General features: G+C 42.6%; 1 protein-coding gene across 3 annotated transcripts in view; it reads left to right on the top strand.

Moving 5' to 3' along the window:
• LAMA3 (laminin subunit alpha 3) overlaps positions 1-19180 on the top strand; it is a 263581-nt gene that overhangs the window by 188335 nt on the left and 56066 nt on the right. For all 3 annotated transcript variants that reach the window (XM_059140351.1, XM_059140352.1, XM_059140353.1), the window contains 6 exons: positions 1306-1419; positions 5975-6084; positions 8472-8552; positions 14660-14766; positions 18001-18051; positions 18917-19068. In XM_059140351.1, the coding sequence (XP_058996334.1) occupies positions 1306-1419; positions 5975-6084; positions 8472-8552; positions 14660-14766; positions 18001-18051; positions 18917-19068 (615 nt within the window). The remainder of the gene's footprint in view (positions 1-1305; positions 1420-5974; positions 6085-8471; positions 8553-14659; positions 14767-18000; positions 18052-18916; positions 19069-19180) is intronic.

Here is a 19180-nt window from a genome sequence, read left to right as displayed (position 1 = left end):
CATTCAAAAATTTCCCTTGAGTGTAGCTTCAGAGTCTTACAGACTTAGTGCTGTTTAAAGAGGATTAGATAAAAGATGTTTTATCTTGAAATATTATTTTTCTGGATATTTTAGATAGGGCATATGAGGAGGTCATTAAAGAAACTGGGGGTAGCATTTGGTTTTAATCAGTGTACTGATTCAATCTGCCAAAGTAAGCAAAATGTCTATGACTCTCTTTAAAGACAGAAATCTAAATAATTTTTCGTGGCTGGTGTTGGAAGAGTTGTTTCTTTTTCTATTGGGGTCATTCTTAACTAGAATTTTTTTTTTAATATCAGTTCATCAAAAGTAAACAGTAATTCCTTTCATCCATGTGAAAAATATTAACTCATCCTGGAAAGAGACAATGTGTAGAGATAGAAATATTCAAAGGAGGGGCGCCCGGGTGGCTCAGTGGCTTAAGCCTCTGCCTTCGGCTCAGGTCATGATCTCAGAGTCCTGGGATCGAGTCCCGCATCGGGCTCTCTGCTCAGCAGGGAGCCTGCTTCCTTCTCTCTCTCTCTGCCTGCCTCTCTGCCTACTTGTAATCTCTCTCTGTCAAATAAATAAATAAAATCTTTAAAAAAAAAAAAAAAAAAAAAAAAAAAGAAATATTCAAAGGAGTATTGAACTAGAGAAGAAGACCAGCCCACGGAATTCCCTCCAGCTGGGTCTTCATGTGTCCTATCAGAACTGAATACCCCTGCAGGGTTCTGTAGAGAACGCGTGTTCCTCTCCCCAGGGTTCCCTGTTGTCCCTAGACCAGTGCATGGCAGTGACGTGAGTCCTGTTCTGTCATTACCACGTCAATCCAAATGAAGACTCATTAATCTTTCCTTCCCACACTGCCTCCCCCTCCAGTCCAAACCCACCCGTAGAGGGCGAATGCCTACCAAAAGAGAACTTGCACTTGAAGGGATTTTCTTAGAGACCCTCCTGCTAAAGACCAAGATCCTGATCCTATTTACCCTCATCCCTCCTCCCCTCCATTCACCCTCAATCAGTTGAAGGAGAGAAAACCATTTTGCACACTCCTCCCCTTTCTCTGACATCCCCCTATAGGTCTCCCGCTCTGGCACAAGCACACACTCCTGCCGTGGTGTGGAAACAAGGTAACACCTGACATAGCGAGCCAGTGGACCAGCCAGTGTTTGAAAGTAGAAATCTACACACCATCTAAGGGACAAAAGACTGAATTAGGGAATGCTTGACAGTCAGAATTGTTACCTGCTTTGGATAATAATTCTTTCTTTATATTGACTAAATGCTTTGTTTGAAAAATAGGGTTGTAGCCCTGGATACTATCGGGTTAACGAAGGGCCGTATACCAGACGATGTGCTCCCTGCAATTGCAACGGACATTCCAGTCGATGTCAGGATGGCTCGGGAACATGTATCGTGAGTAAACTGATAGTCTAGAGGTACTCACAGGCAGTATGTGTCTCTCTATCCGCTCCCCTCCCACTGCCACTCCCCTTGGCCCTGAGACATCAGATGTCCCATTTGCTACTAAACAGAGGTTGCTCTGTAAACATAGGAGGCTCCAGTGTGATCAGGCTGAAATAGTTCATACTCTACTGTTTCCTCCATTTTCACACGTGCCATCAGAGAAGTCCTTCTGTGAACAGGGAAATTACGCGTTAGCCTATCAGTCTCTGCTCCATTGAGTGTTGTAGTGGGTGCATCCTGAGACTTCATTCTTGCTGGAAGATAGCAAAGCAGAGCCACCACTTTGGACCCCCATTCGGTGGGAGTGGCAGGAAGTAGCAGGAGCCGTCAAAAGAGCCGTAGACCCAAGTATGTAATGGGGGAGAAGATGCTAAGATGAAAAGGCTTAAGGGGCATTCAGAGTCACTCAAACACCGATCTTCTACGGGCGCCAAGACAAAGTGGGCTTCTATAGGAAGACAGGTGAAGGGAGTCCTTGCTGTCTATGGCTTATCGCCTGGAGAACGATCTTCTTTGAGAATATCTTTTTAAAAAAATATTTCCTATTCAAAATTAGATTCTCAGGAAATTTTTCTTTTGTATCCTTTTTAGACATTGTTTATTCTGCCTTCCTCTCTTTCATCCCTGGGAGTCAGGGCCTCCCTACCTTGAAGGAGAATGGATAGTGACAGAGAAAGGAGAGAGAATCAGTACCCCCAGACACACAAGCCCCTACTTATGGGGTGCTCTTTGGAAATACATTCTTCTGGCACAGATTTCCTTTGCATTGTGTAATGCATCGAGAGTGTGTTTCAACTCTTTGAGTTCCTAGACTGTATTAAGCCAAGTTCAGCATGTCCCAGGGAACTGTTTCCTTTGCAAGATGGGACAGGTCAGGACAGGACATTGTTGCAAAGAGCCTGATAGAATATTCCAGAGGACTTTAACTTTGTAAATTCAGAAGGAATAAAAGACACTGGGAAAGACGATTTTTCAGCTCCTAAGTATTCTTTTATGATAATTTATGCTTCATACTGTATGCTGTGTGTAACACAGGTAGATGCTTTAATTTAAAATAAATATTTATCTTGTTACCAAACCGTCGCTAGATGTTGAGTCCACTTGATAAAAGCTGCCAAAGAACAAAGCGGGCATTCTGTGTAGCCCATTCACCCAGTGAAAGGATCACTGGTGAGTCATAATTCCTCTGTTTTAATCAAACAGGAAGATTTTCTTTCCCATTTCCTTTCTTTGTAGCTCTGTCTTCACTTGTCCCTAATGGCCATATGGTCTCTAGAAAGAATTCATTCAGGAAACCTTTACTGAGCATTTGCTATTGTGGGAGGTACTGAGCTAAATGCTGTGGTTAAAACCATACAACATAATCCCCACTCTCCCGAGGCCTGCTGTCCGGTGGGGAATGTGCCTGCCCACACACACACACACACACACACACACACACACAGGCTACTGCTCAGTGGCAGGCACTGAGTGCTGCCACTGCTCTGGGGGTGGGGGATGCGCATTGCACGGGAGCCAAGGATGCAGCCCTCCTTCTCAAAGAGCAGTAATGACGAGATCAAGTGCTTGTCACCGTCAAATAGACTGGTTCCTCTGCAGACTGGCCTTCACCATTCAGCATCCAAAGTCAGTTTCTAAAATCTGGGACCTTCACACACACACACACACACAAATATCCATGTAATTTCAAGAATAAACTTTGAAGTCTGGAGAGAAAGTTGCCGGGGTCCTTGCCGATAAAGCCTCGTGTGTCCAGGAGCAGCAGGCCATGGTTGCGTGGGCACCATCAGCCCAAAGGACCTGCAGGGACAGGCCCCTTCTCTTTGACGAGGCCCTGCCTCTCCCTCTTCTCCTTGCCAGCTTTCTCCCCGTGTCTCCAGCTCTCCCCAACTCCCCTCACCTTTCACCGTCTCCATCACACCTCATCTACTTCGCTGTTCCCATGTTCTTTCCTTCCTCTGCCTTTGGTTTTCTTTCATTTTTTACTCTCTGCTGCTTGAGCCCCCAGCATGACTTATCTGAAGCTCACAGCCAACGCGGGGTGCTCCCGAGGATCCCGGCCAGACTCCCACATCCTGGGTGTGTGCTGTGTCCAGCTATATTTGCCCCACTTTGCCCTTCACCCTCCAGAATACCAGTGGCTTCATGTTGCCTGTATACCCTGCCAGACTCCTGCAACACTAAGCTGCTGTGTCCACAGTTCCCCGTGCCCAGTGGGCCCTCCCTTCATTTCTCTACTCAGCCAACTCTTCTCCCTTTCTCCTCCACGCAGGAGGCATCATCACCTCCAGAAGCTCTTCCTGGAGGTCCCTCTTGCTCTTGTGAGATGCTGGCACATGGTGATCATCGTATTTTCCACATTATATTGAACAGGTCCACTCACAGGGTTCTGTCTGCTCCCTGGTCAGGGTGCTGATCCGTCTTTGCAATCCTAGTACTTAGCATGGGGGGACACAGAGTAAATGTGTGGTGTTTGGTGGTGTTTCGCCCAATGGATGTTTGGTGTTAGATGGAGCTAGGAGAGCACGTACTGTGGGAGTAGATATAGACTCATTCATTCATTCATCCATTCACTCATTCATTTATTTGCAGTGAACAGCAAGGAACCTTGACAGGCAGATGTCTGCAGTTTGCAGTATTGAGAAGGACACCTTCCAGGGTAGATGCTCTCGGCGGAGGGTGGGGTTATCTCAGACATTCTTACCGGACCTTATCAAGCAACACAGGTTCTCACCCCTTTCTACAATCCTCTCCCCACTCCCTAGGAGGGCCAGAGTCTGGGGCGTTTTCAGTAGGACACAGATGGCCCAGTTGCAATTCTTGTTTCTCTACTTCCTCGCTTCCCAATGTTTTCAGATCCGATCAGGATACAGGATTAACATGTATCAATTCAGCAGCTCTATTCTTCTTTAAGATCGCCATTTCGAGTTTAAAAAGGAAGGAAACTAAAGGGGAGAGGTAAATAATTAGTTCAATAGAATGACTTTTGTGAGGGAGGCAGAACGGTGGACAAGGGAAAGGTGAAGGAGAGACCGGTCTGTGGGTCCGATAACCCTCCGCGTGGATTTGTTCCCAGCCTCCAGGCCTGTGGGAGAAGCCTCCACGGTGGGCACATGTGGGAGAAGAGGGAAGGATTCAGGGCCAGGATGAGTTTTCTGGAGATGATCCCACGTTAACATGTGAGCAGCCTTCTTTGTGTGTCTAGTGCGATTTCATATCTGGAAAAAATAGCCGAAGATGTCTTAACATCTTAGTGGCTTGTGTAATTGGCCATTATTCAAAGGTTCGTGAAGGATGGATCTGTTTAAGCTGAAGGAACAGATGACGTGATGAGGAAGGGACATTATAGCTCATGTTCTGAACAGGACCACGCCCACTTAGGATATACATGTGGGTTGTTTCTCATAACCCGGCTTCAGATATTCTTGAAAACTCATATCCATTAAAGTTTCCTACCAAGCCCCATCTCTGCATACAGAGGTAAGATTTGTGAGCAGTTTTTAAAATATTATCCTTACTCCAGGCCATATAATTAACACAAGAGTATCTCTGTGTAATTCAGAGTATCTCTGAATTATCAATTGCCCACAATAAGGGGAGTTTTCCTGGATAGTTTTGTTCATTCAGATATTTGTTACTAGAGTAAACCCAAGAAATGTCACAGGGGGCTAAAAATTTCACAAAATAAACAACTTTGATACAGTTCTCTAGGATTTGTCTCATTGGACTGCTTAGTTGGAAAGTTGTCTCATCTCAATGCTTTACTGAAGGACAGCTTTCCATAGACATTGACTTTGACCTGAAAATAATTGGATTTATGTAAACACACAGCGTAGATAAACTTATCTTGCTTCTTTGAGACGCTGGAATTAAACTGAGGGCTTTCTTCTGATACGGGGCAGCTTTTTGGTTTTCAACAAACTCCACATGTTAAACTTATCACAACTATATTCCTTTTTAGTATATGGTCATTACGTGATTTACGAAGCAATATCAAGTCAGTTTTCATAGAAGCTGTTCTTAGGAGAAGAGGATGGGGGTTGACATTTTGCTGAGGCTCTTTTGACAATCCTCCCAGCAAATAATACCCTTGAAAAGTGGGTATTATTTCAATGATCTATCTTAAGAGAACTAGAATGTGTATAAATCATTCACTCAATAAAACTGATTCGTAAAAAACAGGGAGGCTCAGAGGTGAAGTTTCTTGCTCAAGACAGTACAGCTATGAAACATTAGAGTGAGTCTGGATGCAACTGTTCTTCCTCCATTTCCACTTCCAAATAAATGCAAGCCCCAAAGAGCGGATGGAAGGATACTTACATTTTTTTTTTTTTTTAGTACCAACAATAATTGGATTGACAGGAAAAATATCCCATTTGTGGACTGATACGATCGTACAATTAGAGGACCTGAGTTATAATTGTGTGAGGAATGAAGGTGGTAGTGATTTTAATAATAATCAGTGTGATTGGCTGCTGTTAATTGCATGTTCCTCTGTCCCAAGAACTGCCAGCACAACACCGCCGGAGAACACTGTGAGCGCTGCAAGGAGGGTCACTATGGCAACGCCATCCAGGGATCCTGTAGCGTCTGCCCGTGTCCTCACTCAAACAGGTACTGGGAGAGCATGAAAATAACCTGAGGAGACAGGAAGTGGTTTGTTGTTTGCCTGGGAATGGGGGTGGGGTGGGGAGTGGGGGGACACGGGAAGTGACGGCGAAGGGGGTAGGATTTCTTTTTGGGATGATGGAGATATTTTAAAATCGATCATGCTGGATAGTTGGTGCAACTCTGTGAATCTGCTAAACACCGTGGAGTTGTATACTCGAAATGGGCGAGTGGTATGGTATGTGAATTATAGCTCAGTAGAGCAGTTATATTTTAAAAAGAACACACGAAAGTGCAAAACAAACAAAACAGTTTTCCAAGTATACACTTGGGCGTTTTTCCATTTCCTCTTTCCTTTTACTCTTCATTTAATGGCCGAACCTTATTTACTGAGCGCCCAATACACGGCTAAGAGCCAGTGTTCTCTAGGTGCTGGGGTGATTACAGTAAAGCAGACTAGCAAAGTCTCCTGTCTCACAAGGCTTTACCTGGAGAATGTGGGCAGGGGCAGTTGTCACACTCAGGAAATAAATGCACAAATAAATAAGCATAATTTCACATTGAGATGGGCTATGCAGTTGATAACAGGGTTACGTGATTGGTAGTGAGTGAGCAGACTCTTTACAGAGGAGTAGGAGGGTTTTCTGGGCAAGGAGCAGGGAACAATGAAATGGAGTAAGTTGGGTAGTGTCTCAGCAATGAAGGTCTAAGGCAAGGAAAAGACTAGACAGCCTCTGTGATGGTGTGTTGGGGGAGTAAGGCGGCAGCTGGAGTGCATTGCAGGAGAAACGGCCAGGAGGCAAGTTGGGTGGGGCCCCCAGGGTTCAGACCCATTGGACCTTGCAGGCTCTAGTTAGGCGCTGGATTTATCCTCAGTGTGTTGGAAGCCACAAGCCAGTCCTGACCCATGGAAGGATGTGACCTGTCATTCAGACTCCAGCAGGGCAGATCCATTGCATAGGTGGCAAGCTGACACGTGTATTCCATGGTAACTCATATTCTATTTGGGCTTGGTACCTCATCCTATTCTTGCCCATTGTGACACGTTTGCGGTGGGTCCAAGCAAAATAGAACACAGCAACAAAGCAAGAGCTGATTGGAAAATCAGGAAGATGCCACTAAGAGTGTAGGCAGCACGCCCACTCAGGAACAAGTGCAGACCACTAGGCTGATTAATATCAGACCAGTATCTGAGGAATTGGCCACGTTAGCAGAAGTTGCTGCCCAGCTGTGGCTTTCCTGAAGATATATGTTGGAAATGGGCATCCTGTTTTGCTCCCTGGGTATTTGATACTCCTAAACCGGTCCAGTCCTGTGGCTTGATTTGCAAAGGGATTTATCACTTGATACTTGAGCCTAGACTTGTTGGAACAGAAGCCAGAGGGAGTAGATTTTCACCTGGTACTTGGGGAAAACTTTTCATCTTTGGTTGCAAAGCATATTGTTATTACGAAGGCCAGCTTCTGGCTTTCATGCAGCTGAAGTAATGCACGGTTCCTCAGATTTATCAATGAAACACTGTTTTTATCTAATTCTCCCTCCAGTGATATTCATGCTGTTGACAAATTTCTAACTGTCCCTCTAGAAGTATAACTCTATCCATCTATTAGGCCAAGAGAAGCTTCCTAGATAAGAATTCTCTTATCAGCAAGTGATAAATGGAGTTACTTTCCCTCAGACTTACTAGGGTGTAATGTTCAGAGACATCCCTCAAGGCAACAGAGTTTTTTCATGATCTGCTCACTTAATTTAATTTAAAAAAAAAAAAATGCTTCTCAAATATGCCCTAGTTCAGGACAAAAAGGAGAATCAGAATGCCACAACTTGATTTCAGAAATGTAAAGATCACCGATGATTGTGCCCACAGAACTATCTAGATGGGCAAGATTGCTCTGTACCTTGGTCCCTCTGGCCTGGCACCTTTACTCCTTGGGAGATAATGTGCCCAATATGAAGGAACTAGAATAAACAGGAGGAAAATTTTTTGAAGAATCAGAACTCTCTGTTCTTTTTTTTCTGCCTAGACTTGTTTTATTCCTTCTTTGTTATTCCTGGAAAAATGCTGTTGTAATCATCTCTTTCAAAGTGAGTTACTTTGCTCTGTCTCGAGTGAAGGAATGTATTTCTCTAAGCCAAAAATAAAACCAAATAAATGCCTTCAGTCCTTATTTACCAAGATATGCCCAGTGTGAGCTGAAATAGTTCATCATTACCTATACACGTCTTAATGGACACATTTTTCTTCATATAAAAAGCAACCAGAGTCTTGGTGTCTGTTTCCATTTAATGCAAGTCAGTGCATTGTGGCAAAAAAAAAAAAAAAAAAACCGATAATGAGCACAAGGACTATCGATTTATATTTTCACTGAGGCTTTTTTCCATCTTCCCTTAAGCTTTGCCACTGGCTGTGTTGTGAATGGGGGAAACGTAAGATGCTTCTGCAAACCCGGATACACAGGCACACAGTGCGAAAGGTGGGTGCTACCCCTCCTCCCCCACTTCCACTCTGCCCCTCCTCCAACGCCCTCCCCCAGCCTGCAGGGAAGGTGGGCTCTGCAGTCAGGCTGCAGCAGGCTTGGCTCTGGGTGGGGCTGTGCTGGGTTGTGGCTCAGAGCTGGGTGGGGCTGTCGGTTTCAGGGAGGCTAGAAAAAGGTCCCTAGGGAAAAATACAAGACTGCTCACTTAATAAATCATTAACCTCCTTCTCTTTCTTGTTTTTCACATGTTTCAAGAAATTTGAGAATGAGATCCAACATATCACAGCCCTATGGACCCCCAACACATACTCCTACATACGCCTATCCCCCTGCACACTCACTGGTACCCCTGCCCCTATGTATTGCTACCTACCCCTCCCCCTCTACAACCCTACAGACTTATACCCCCTACTGTCCTTACTTACTCCTACCTCCATATAACTCCTTCCTTACGTACTCCTACCCCACTATACATATCCCTACATACCCCACCCACCATACACGTATCCTTATATATCCCTTCCTGGTACACATAACCCTCCCTGTCCCTAGCTCCCTATTAACTCATCCCTACATACTCCTCACCCTACAGATCCATTCCTATGGACCCCACCCCACGTATATCCCTACTTGCCTGGACACACACATACAACTCAACATACTCCTATATGCACACACACATATCCACAGCCCTAAATATTCCTCCACACTCGCACCCCTATCCCTACACATTATCCCCTCTCTATCCTCACCCATTATGAACACCTGCCGGACAGTGTATGTCATTCATTTCTGAATCACTACTGCCTATGGTGGGACTGTTCCTGTAATAGGTGTTCAGTAATGAAACAAAAGAAAAAATGTTGCAAGATGGAAACTATGAACTTAATTATGAAGGGCTGTAGAGCCAAGCTTTCGTTATTCGGAAGCAAATTTTCATGATTAGCTGCCATACACAGGGCACTGCCAAGCCTTATAAAGGCCATAAAAGGTATTCACAGTCTTCCTGGGAGGATAGCACATACATATTTGAAAAAATAACAGTACAGCATTTGAATCATATGGACAACATATTTTTAAATTTAAAATAACTTTATCATAAAATCAATACATACCTATAAAAATGATGTAATACAGGCAGGTGAGCAAAGAACCAACGAGGCCCACTACACGTCTCTGTAGCTCAACATACTCATGCAGGCTCATATAATCCTACTTATAATTGTCTTATTTACAGAAAACCCCAGTTAAAACTTGTGTGTTCTTACTAATCAATCTGTGTGCACAGATGTTTTCTTGAAAACAGAGTCGATTGTTGTTTCACTCTCTGTTTCAACTTGCTTTCTCATCTAGTGGAAGGTTAGAACTATCTTTCCATATCAATAAGTACTCACTGATAACATTGTGTCAGAACCAAGAGGTTCTGGAATCTGCTGCTGGCCCTTGAGATAGTTCTACTGTTTTCCATTCAAAGTGGCGCTAAAAGTAAATCCTTGCAGCTAATTATTCGAATTACTCGTGCACATGAATCCTCAAGGTATAATTAATAAAAGTGGGTCCTTTGGATGGAAGGATAGGTGTGTTTTTCAGGCTTTTGGCACATTTTGCCCAATTGCCCTCCAGAAAAGTCATCCTTGTTTTTATTCCTATCAGGAGCGAAAGAGCAAGTGCCCTAGGCTTTGATACCAGAAATGATCAAATTTAAAATATTTGCCAGTTTGTTGGGGCCAAGTGTTTATCATTTTAATTTGTATTTCTTTGTTTAATAATTAGATTGGATTTTTTTTCATGTGCTTACTGACCATTTGTAGATTTTATTTTTTGGATTGCTTTTTGAGCCTTTTATTCTCTCTCTCTCTCTCTCTTTTTTTTTTTTTCTAGTGGAACATTCTTTTTTTTTTATTGGTTTATACAAATTCTTTGGAAAGAAATGAACCTTTTGTACTACATGTTGCAGATATTTTTCTCAGTTTGTTTTTGTTTGTATGGTTTTTTTGGCTTTGTGTTTTATTATATGTATCTATTCTTGTAGTCTTCCAGTGGTCAGCCACTGGGGTCATGCTTAGGGAGATTATAAAAATGTTTATGCCTCCTTTGATTACTTTTATAGTTTTATTTCTTCCTGTTGGTGAGAATTTGGAAGCTAGACTTTTGGTGGTGTCACAGCATCTCACATGGCAGGTAGAGAGTTAGGGTCAGACGTGCAGCTACAAGAGTCCAAGTAACTCTGACTAGCCCAGGATCCCATCTCCGTGACCTGGGGCCCATGCTGCAGGAAACACACATAGTAATTAGCTGCATCCCAGAGCCACACTCAGTAGCGTGAGATGTTCACACTAGGGGAGGCACAAAGAAAGTAGACCAGTAAGGGGCCTGGCAGATTCCCATCCCTCATGCCATACTCACTGTGGGATATGTGCTCACGGAGGGAATGGGAGCTTTTCCTTCTCTTCCTCTCATGCTATTACACTCCTGTCCTCTCCCTTACCTCTCTCGCTTTTGTCAAGTACTTGTAGTTGAATTCACTAAAGGTCAGTGTGCATTTACAAAATTTCTACGTGAACTTAGACTCGTTTCTGTACATTTTATTTGGTCTTTGTGCTGTTATCATCTCCGTGTCATTTCCGAAAGCATAAAATGCCTTTTGATGTTTGGTTGAGCAAGGCTTCCCACATAACTGTTATTTAAAATGTTTTCCTTAGCCATTCTGGCACCTTATTTTCCTGGATACACTTTAGAAAGAGTTTTACCTTATTTCAATAACCAGAAAATGTATTCAGCTGGATTTCATAGGAGGAAGGCAGGGCCACTCTAGACTGGTGTTATCTGAGATCTTTGATGGACAGGGTGGGGCTTGGGTAGGTCTAAGGGATGACAAGAGTCCAGTGGGGCTGGAAGGTGGCTCAAGTCAGGGAAGTAATGCAAGAAAACCCAAGGGCCTTGAGGATATTTGCCATGGGAGGAAAGTACGAGACTTAGTATGGGGTCCTTGAGCATCAGCTAAGGGGCTGGACACTGTCCTGTGGTAAAAAGAAGCAATTTCAAGGTTCTTCTATTTTCCATTTCCACAGGAGGAACATTGCCCACAATCGCCTCATATCTATTTTTCATTCTTTCTTTCAATGAAAAATGTATGGAGATCCTAGTATATGCCTGGCACTGGGCTAAACACTAGGGACCCGTTAGTAGCTGGAGAAGAGGCTGTACCCTCAGGGTGTTATGATCTAGTGGTGGGCAGATATACAAACCAGCTGTTGGAACAGTGACGGAGAACACAACCGGGCTGGGTCCCGCCACTGTGGGAAGGACCTCCAACTAGCCTCAGCCTCCCTGGTGAGGGACAGAAGTGGCTGCTCCACTGAGGCAGGAAGGATGGTGGGATGGGAAATAGGCAGTTTCTTCAGACTCTGTGGTTGAAAAGCTGTGAGACTCCCACCTGGGAGAGGCATCTTAGTGTAATCCTCCTCACGGTTCTTCACAAACAATGAAGCAGAAAACAGCAACAGACTGTCTGAGGCATCCATTTGGCAGGCAGCAGATCTGAAAAGAGAAATTCTTAATTAACAGTTCTCACAGATTGTGTTTGTTAACATTTGCTGTCTCAGGAAAGCAAACGAGGGTTTCTCAAAATTTTTTTTCTAAAACTTTTCCACAGGTAAATGCCATATTAATGTCAATTTTTTTCATTTGTTAAACATTTATTGAGGACCCCCTCTGGGCCAGGCATCATTCTGGATCTAGCTGTCAGCGACACAGTGGTAGCTACAAGGACAAGATAGGGTAAACGGAAAATATAAACAGGAGCCTCTGGGCTGGGGGCAGCCAATGTGAGCACTGGGGTAGGAAAGGCTTCCCAGCTTGTACTGTGCTCTGAGGCACGCTTCTCCCTCGGCCGCTCAGAGCCACAGATGACAAATATGTTCTCTGCTCTTTACTCGTTGCCCCATACCATCTATGATATCAGGAAGTTTTACTTCAATCCATTGTGTTTGGACACTAACTTAAAATGAGAATAATGGAACCGGTTATTTCTGTAATGGCTAATTAACGCTTTTTACCAGAGTAAGGAAGAAGTGGAGTCCAACTTCCTGAATATTTATGTGACTTCAACATGAAGTATTTTGTAATTATGTATCTTTTACGTGGAAAATTTAGATATAGGTGAACCATCTAAAAATAACGTATTTAGAACATAGATCTTTGGGCACCTGGGTGGCTCAGTCAGTTAAGCACCTGCCTTCTGCTCAGGTCATGATCCCAGGGTCCTGGGATTGAGCCACAGGTCAGGCTCCCTGCCCTGTGAGGCAAGTCCTCTTCTTCCTCTCCCTCTGCCCCTCCCCCCACCCTCAGGCCATCTTCTCACTCTTTCTCAAATAAATAAAATCTTTAAAAAACATAGATCTTTTGCATAGTATGGTTTATGAAGTAGAATATGAGGCCTGTCACATCAAGTAAAGCCTTATGCCAACTTATGCTTAGTGGACTTAGATAAGCCACCTCTGCGTAGTTACCTTCTTGATAATTAGGGAGTGCATGGGTTTTCTGCTTCCTCTCTGCTTTCTGAAATGTAATCATTCCGAATGATACCAATTATACATACATGCATATTTACAGGAATAGTTCATCATGTCTTAAAATGGTAGCTACTTTTTATTGAGTGTCTATTATGTGCAGGCATTGTATTAGATTCTTCACTACATTTTAATCTCATATTCATCCATCCAAACAGGCATTGTTAGTGCAATCATTCACTTATTCCTTCTGCATATACTTAAATGGCACTTGATATGGGCACAGGCACTTACCCAGGAGCTAGCCATGTACCAGCCAGAGAACCCAGGCCCCTGTGGAGTTCACACTTTCATGACAGGAGTAGATGAGGGAACCAAAGCTTGAAGGGTTAAGATAACAGCCCACAGTTACACAGCACATACTGGAGGCAGGCATCCAGCCAGATCTTCCCAATTGCACTGTATCACCAGTATATCCATTGGTGAAGCCTATAAAAATAACCTAACAGTTCTTTGTTGCAAAGCTTAAATTTGGGGAAGAGAGTTAAATACCACATTCTCTTGATTCTATCAATTCCATTGATGAAAAGACAGCACACGCACACATAGAGTTAATGACAGTTTTGGTGGGGGTGTGGTTACAGAGTTGTGGAACTTTGTTAATAGAAGTATTTTAGTTTCCAGCCTAATTCCAGAAGATTAACATGTGTCTGTTTTGTTTTTTAAGACCTTATTTATTTATGAGAGAGACAGCAAGAGAGCATGAGCGTGGGGAGGGGCAGAAGGAGAGGGAGAAGCAGACTTCCCATTGAGCAGGGAGCCTGACACAGGGCTAGATCCCAGGACCCCGAGATCATGACCTGAGCCGAAGGCAGACCCTTAAGGGTCTGAGCCAGGCAGACATCCCTGTTTGTTTTTGTTTCTGTTTTTGTTTTTAAACAGAAACTTGGTATCAAGGAAGTGTCTTTTAACTTAAAAAAGGAATTGAGTTCTCATCACTAAATTATGTGGAATAATAAAGGCTCCAAGCAGGGAGTAGTCACTATAACTGCTCTCAGTCATTGAAGCTCATTAAATACAGAACTGCAGCAATTAGTGCAAATATGAATTATGCAGGTTTGAAATAGTCCAATAGGAAATATTAATAAAATACCCATTTTTGAGCACATTTTGAAACTATATGAATTTTACTTTAAATTTTTCTTTGAGGAAATTAGCCATAAAATAAGCAATATTTCATTGTGTGGTATCTTCAAGAACATAATTATTGCATAAAATTCATCCACCCCTGATTTCCATATTGGTCAAACCACTGGATCCTGTATGGCATTTTGTTCATCTGCCCTTTAATCTAGGGGTGATTAAGGATTTTGTTTCCTGGTATCAAGGAGGAGGGACTAAGTTCTGGCCATCTTCCACATCCTCTGTTCTCATTCTCTGTATTGAGACACATTTATTCCTGCAAATCAATGTCTGCCTTCCTATTATACGGTTACAGTGTCCCAAATAGGGAGTTAGAAGGAGAAAAAATATTGGGTGGAACAAATGATGAGTTTTTTAGATGTTTCTCCTTTTCTTCTTTATTTTGAGTAGGTGTGCACCAGGATATTTTGGGACTCCCCAGAAGCTTGGAGGTAGCTGCCAACCATGCAATTGTAACAGCAATGGCCATCCAGGCAGTTGTCACCCCCTGACTGGAGGTAAGATGGACTCACACCTTTGTTAACCTGCATTTATCAATCTGGTATAAAATAGTAGTAGGCAAAGAACCCTGGCAAATATTTTCAGGAACCATAATACACAAGTCCAGTAAACAAATGATCTCCTTCTTTTGACAACCTTGGGAATGAATGCTTAGGCAGTATTTACAGTTCGGTAAATAATTTACTTCAAGTCAACCTTTTTAAAAAAGATGAATTGTTTTAAAACTCAACTAATTAGAGCCAAGCTAACGTCAGCTCCTACTTTGGTGATTTTGTTAAGCTCTCCCTCGGCATTATAAGGTTATCATCACATCAGTTTTCTTCATGTGTATAACTGAAGAAGTCAACAGTTTTTCTAGGATAGCAATAAATGTCTGGGATGGGGGTGGTATAGCTGGGATGGATTTCACATGCCAAGGAAAAGACAATTACTAGGATTTAGTATGGGTTCATTAGGAACAACTTGGAAGAGAAGGGAAAATGGTTTTCTTCTTTCTTTGATGGAGAATATTAAGATGATTTACCAAGAAAATATCATGGATATATGTAATGCCAAACCTTAGATAAAATCTCTTATTTTATAATTATGGACAAGATGAAGAACTAAACCCAGATTGTGTGGGCTTAGATCTGGTCAAGTGACTGCTCCAAAGGAATGTAGAGTAAATCGATTATTATCGGTCTAGAATGAGGTATCTGTTGATGTGTGCTGGGGCTTAATCCTTGGCTCCATCTTGTTCAACACTGTTGACCTGAATGGAAATATAAAAAACATGCCCATCCACTTATCAGATGACACAAAGTTGGGAGAAATAGAAAATGTCTCCTATGGCACATTGAAAATAACTCAAGGGACTCAACAGCCTGGAGCGATGGGCCAAGTCTAACAAGACAACATTATGTTAGGGATAAGCACATGGTCTTATAGTTGAATGGCATAAAAATAAGTGTGTGACAAGGGAGATGTGGGCTAGTAGCAACAGGTGAAAAAGACTGAGGTCTTAGTCAGCCCCAAGTTCCATATGGCTCAGGAAAGTAAGGTGGCCCTTGGAATGCCTCATATAATCTTCAGTGAGTTCCAGAGTCTAAAACCAGGTGGTCTGCCATTCTCTGGTATGCTGCTCATGTAAGTCCTCATGTGAGGCTTATCTCTCTAGAAGATATTAAACAAGCTACAGTGTGTTCAGAAGGAGTGTAAGACTTTGAAAAAACTCAAAGCCATGTCACATGAAGGGTTGACAACCAGGACTGTGAAAAGAAGACTTGGAAAGGACGTATTTGAAAGGCTGATGTGTGGGAGAAGGGTTGGTTTTGTTCTGTGTGGCATAAGAGGTAGAACCCAAGAAGTGGAAAGTTTATTATAAATAAACTTTTATAAATAAAGGAAAGAGGAAGATCTACTTTAAATCATCCTAAGGAAGATGTTTCAGGGTTTTAAAGATGAAAAGGACTGTTCTGGAAAAAAGTGAGTTTCTACTGTGACTATTCAAGGAGAAGCTTCAGCACCACACACAGCATATTCATGAGATTAATATCTTTTCAACCCTCTTTGTCTCCTACTCTAACAACAACAACCACAATAACAAAGCAGCCTGATGTGATGGATGGTAATTGTGTGTTCCCCAAATGGAACAAAATGCTCACACATGAGATTTTCTGTTCCTGTGAGCTTTTTTTTTTTTTTTACCTTGTGAATCTTATTTCCCCCCCCTCTTTTTCATTCTATTTTTTTCTTTTAAATAATAACCCACAGATTCCTTGGTGGTCAAAATTCAAACTTGTTGAAAAAACTGCCCTGATAAATCAATCCTCCACCTGAGCCAAGTCCTCCCTAGACAATTTGAGATGCTATGGGAGATTGTAAAGAAAATAAAACCATGTTTCTTGGCCCTAAGGCATTTATAGTCTAATTGAGAATATGAAAGTGATGTAAGGATGCATACACATAAGAATGAGTTTTAAAAAAAGGATGAGTAAGAACAACCTATGATTACATATATAATAAACTAGAATGTCTACAAATATATAGAAAGGAGACATTGTCTTTGAGTGGTGGGATCAGGGATGATGTCTTTATATTATTTTTCTGATTTTCCCAAATTTTCCATAGTGAACTTACATTATTTATTTTATAATTAAAGTAAATGTAGTTTAAAATCTATGTATATACACAGAAAGTGAGGATTATTGTCTGCTGCTGAGAAGACAAAACAGAAAAGCCTCCTTGTAGCATGTCTAGGAAAATTTCGAGCTTTAAGACTTCCTGTGGTGAGGTTAGATTATTTTTCCAGAGGGAAGGAGAGGGCATTTCATTGTAACAATGCATGGTATGGGGAAAAGAGGAGAAATGGGAAGAGTAAAGAATGTCCAGTGATGACCAGTCGGCTCTCCTGACTATAGTTGAGAACCTCAAAATCTAGCTTGTATCTGTGGTTGTTAGCAGTGCGGGTCTATTAACATTAGTGGCATCTCTCTCTCTCAGCATCTGTCACACCGTTGTGTCATTTATCTGCCTCTCCCATGGGACCAGGGGACTACAGAACAGCAGGGATTTTTGACTTAGTAGCTTTGTATTTCCTGTATGTGCCACAATGCCATAGCACACCGTGGACACCCAAAGGTGCTTAATCGATGTTTTTTTAATGTTCTTGAATGACACTGGAGGAGATATCAACAATTACATAGGAAGCTGTCAAGTGAAGAAAGCCTTAACACTAATGATTAGGGCTTTTGTTGTTGTTGTTGTTTTGTTTTGTTTTTTTTTTAAAGTTTTGTTTATTTATTTAACAGAGATCACAAGTAGGCAGAGAAGCAGGCAGAGAGAGAAAAGCAGGCAGAGAGAGACAAGCTCCCTGCTGAGCTGAGAGCCCGATGTGGAACTCGATCCCAGGACCCTGAGATCATGACCTGAGCCGAAGTCAGCGGCTTAACCCACTGAGCCACCCAGGCGCCCCAGGGGTTTTAATTAGATAAAAATATCATGACACTTTATAGAGAAGAAACTGAATAGACAGGGAAGTCACGAGAGTTGTTCCTACAGCAAGACTGGTGGGAGACGGGAAAGTTCCCCGAACAATGGCATGGGTAAAGAAGAGAAAAGAGAAGAGTCAGCGATGTTGGATAGTTGGGTGACTAAGATCTTCCCAAGTAGCTTTTCTGAAAGCCAAGTTGAAAAGCAGATGAAGAGAACGTTTAACAATAGTCTTTTTTTTTGGTTATCCCTCTTTTCAGACTGCCTAAACCAAGAGCCCAAAGATGGTGGCCCTGGAGAAGAATGTGATGGTGAGAAAAGAAAATCCCCCTCCCCCTTTCTGACTTGTGGGGTTCAGTTAAGAAATGCAAGCCTCGTGCTGGGACATGCGATGGGAAAGCAATGGTGGGAGGAAGTTGAGGGAGGATTTCTTAGGGTCAAGTCCAGCCTCTGTCAACTCATAGCTGTATGACTTTGGGCAAGTGGCCTGATTTCTTCAAGTCTCACTTTCATCATTTGTAAAATGGCCATAATAACTATATGTACTTCATAGATTCACTGGGAAAATGTTGGTAAATCTCTTATCGCAATATCTGGTAAATAGCAAGCTCTCAATAAATAAAAGCTCCTTTTTATTATTTTTCCACATACAAAATAATGAGCATGTTGCATAGAATCACCATGTTTCCCAGTTTTATTGAGATAAAATTGACATGCAACATTGGGTTAAAGTGCGCCACATAATAAATTTGATATCTATCTATGTTGTGAAATGTTATTCACAGGAAATTTCGTTAATAACCTCACAAAGTTACAAACTTGTTTTATGGTAAGGAGGACTTTTAAGACAGTCTTGGCAACTTCCAAATACATAATACATTGCTGTTGATGATAGTCTCCATGTTGTACATTTTACATCCCCAGAACTTCCTTATCTTATAACTGGAAGTTTGTACCTTTTGACTCCTTTCCCCTGTTTCCCCCACTCTACCACTTCTTTTTAAGATGCTCCCTGTCTAGAGATCTCTCTTTTGCAGAATCTGCATCCCTCCCGAGAAGTCCAGGATTGTGATTTTTGCCTGTGATGTCCTAATGTGCATATTAACCGGGCTCTATGGCCCTTGTATTCTGTTTCCATTCCTGTGGCACATTTGCCTTTGACTGTGGCCCTTACAGACTGTGACAGCTGTGTGATGACACTCTTGAACGACCTGGCCGCCATGGGCAATGAGCTCCACCTGGTCAAGTCTCAGCTGCACGGCCTGAGCACCAGCACCGGGTCTCTGGAGCAGATGAAGCACTTGGAGACCCAGATCAAGGAGCTAAGGGTAAATACCAGCAGAATGCCCGGCCCAGAATAGCTCCTTGGTGGGTAGATGCTGCATGCAGGGCTACCCCTCAAGCAGGAGATGGGGAAATGCTCTGGTTAAGGCTCAGAGG

Source organism: Mustela lutreola, chromosome 11 (genome assembly GCF_030435805.1).
Source record: "Mustela lutreola isolate mMusLut2 chromosome 11, mMusLut2.pri, whole genome shotgun sequence".
NCBI lineage: Eukaryota > Metazoa > Chordata > Mammalia > Carnivora > Mustelidae > Mustela > Mustela lutreola.
Note: the sequence above shows the minus strand (reverse complement) of the source record. Positions and strands in the feature narration are given on the sequence as shown.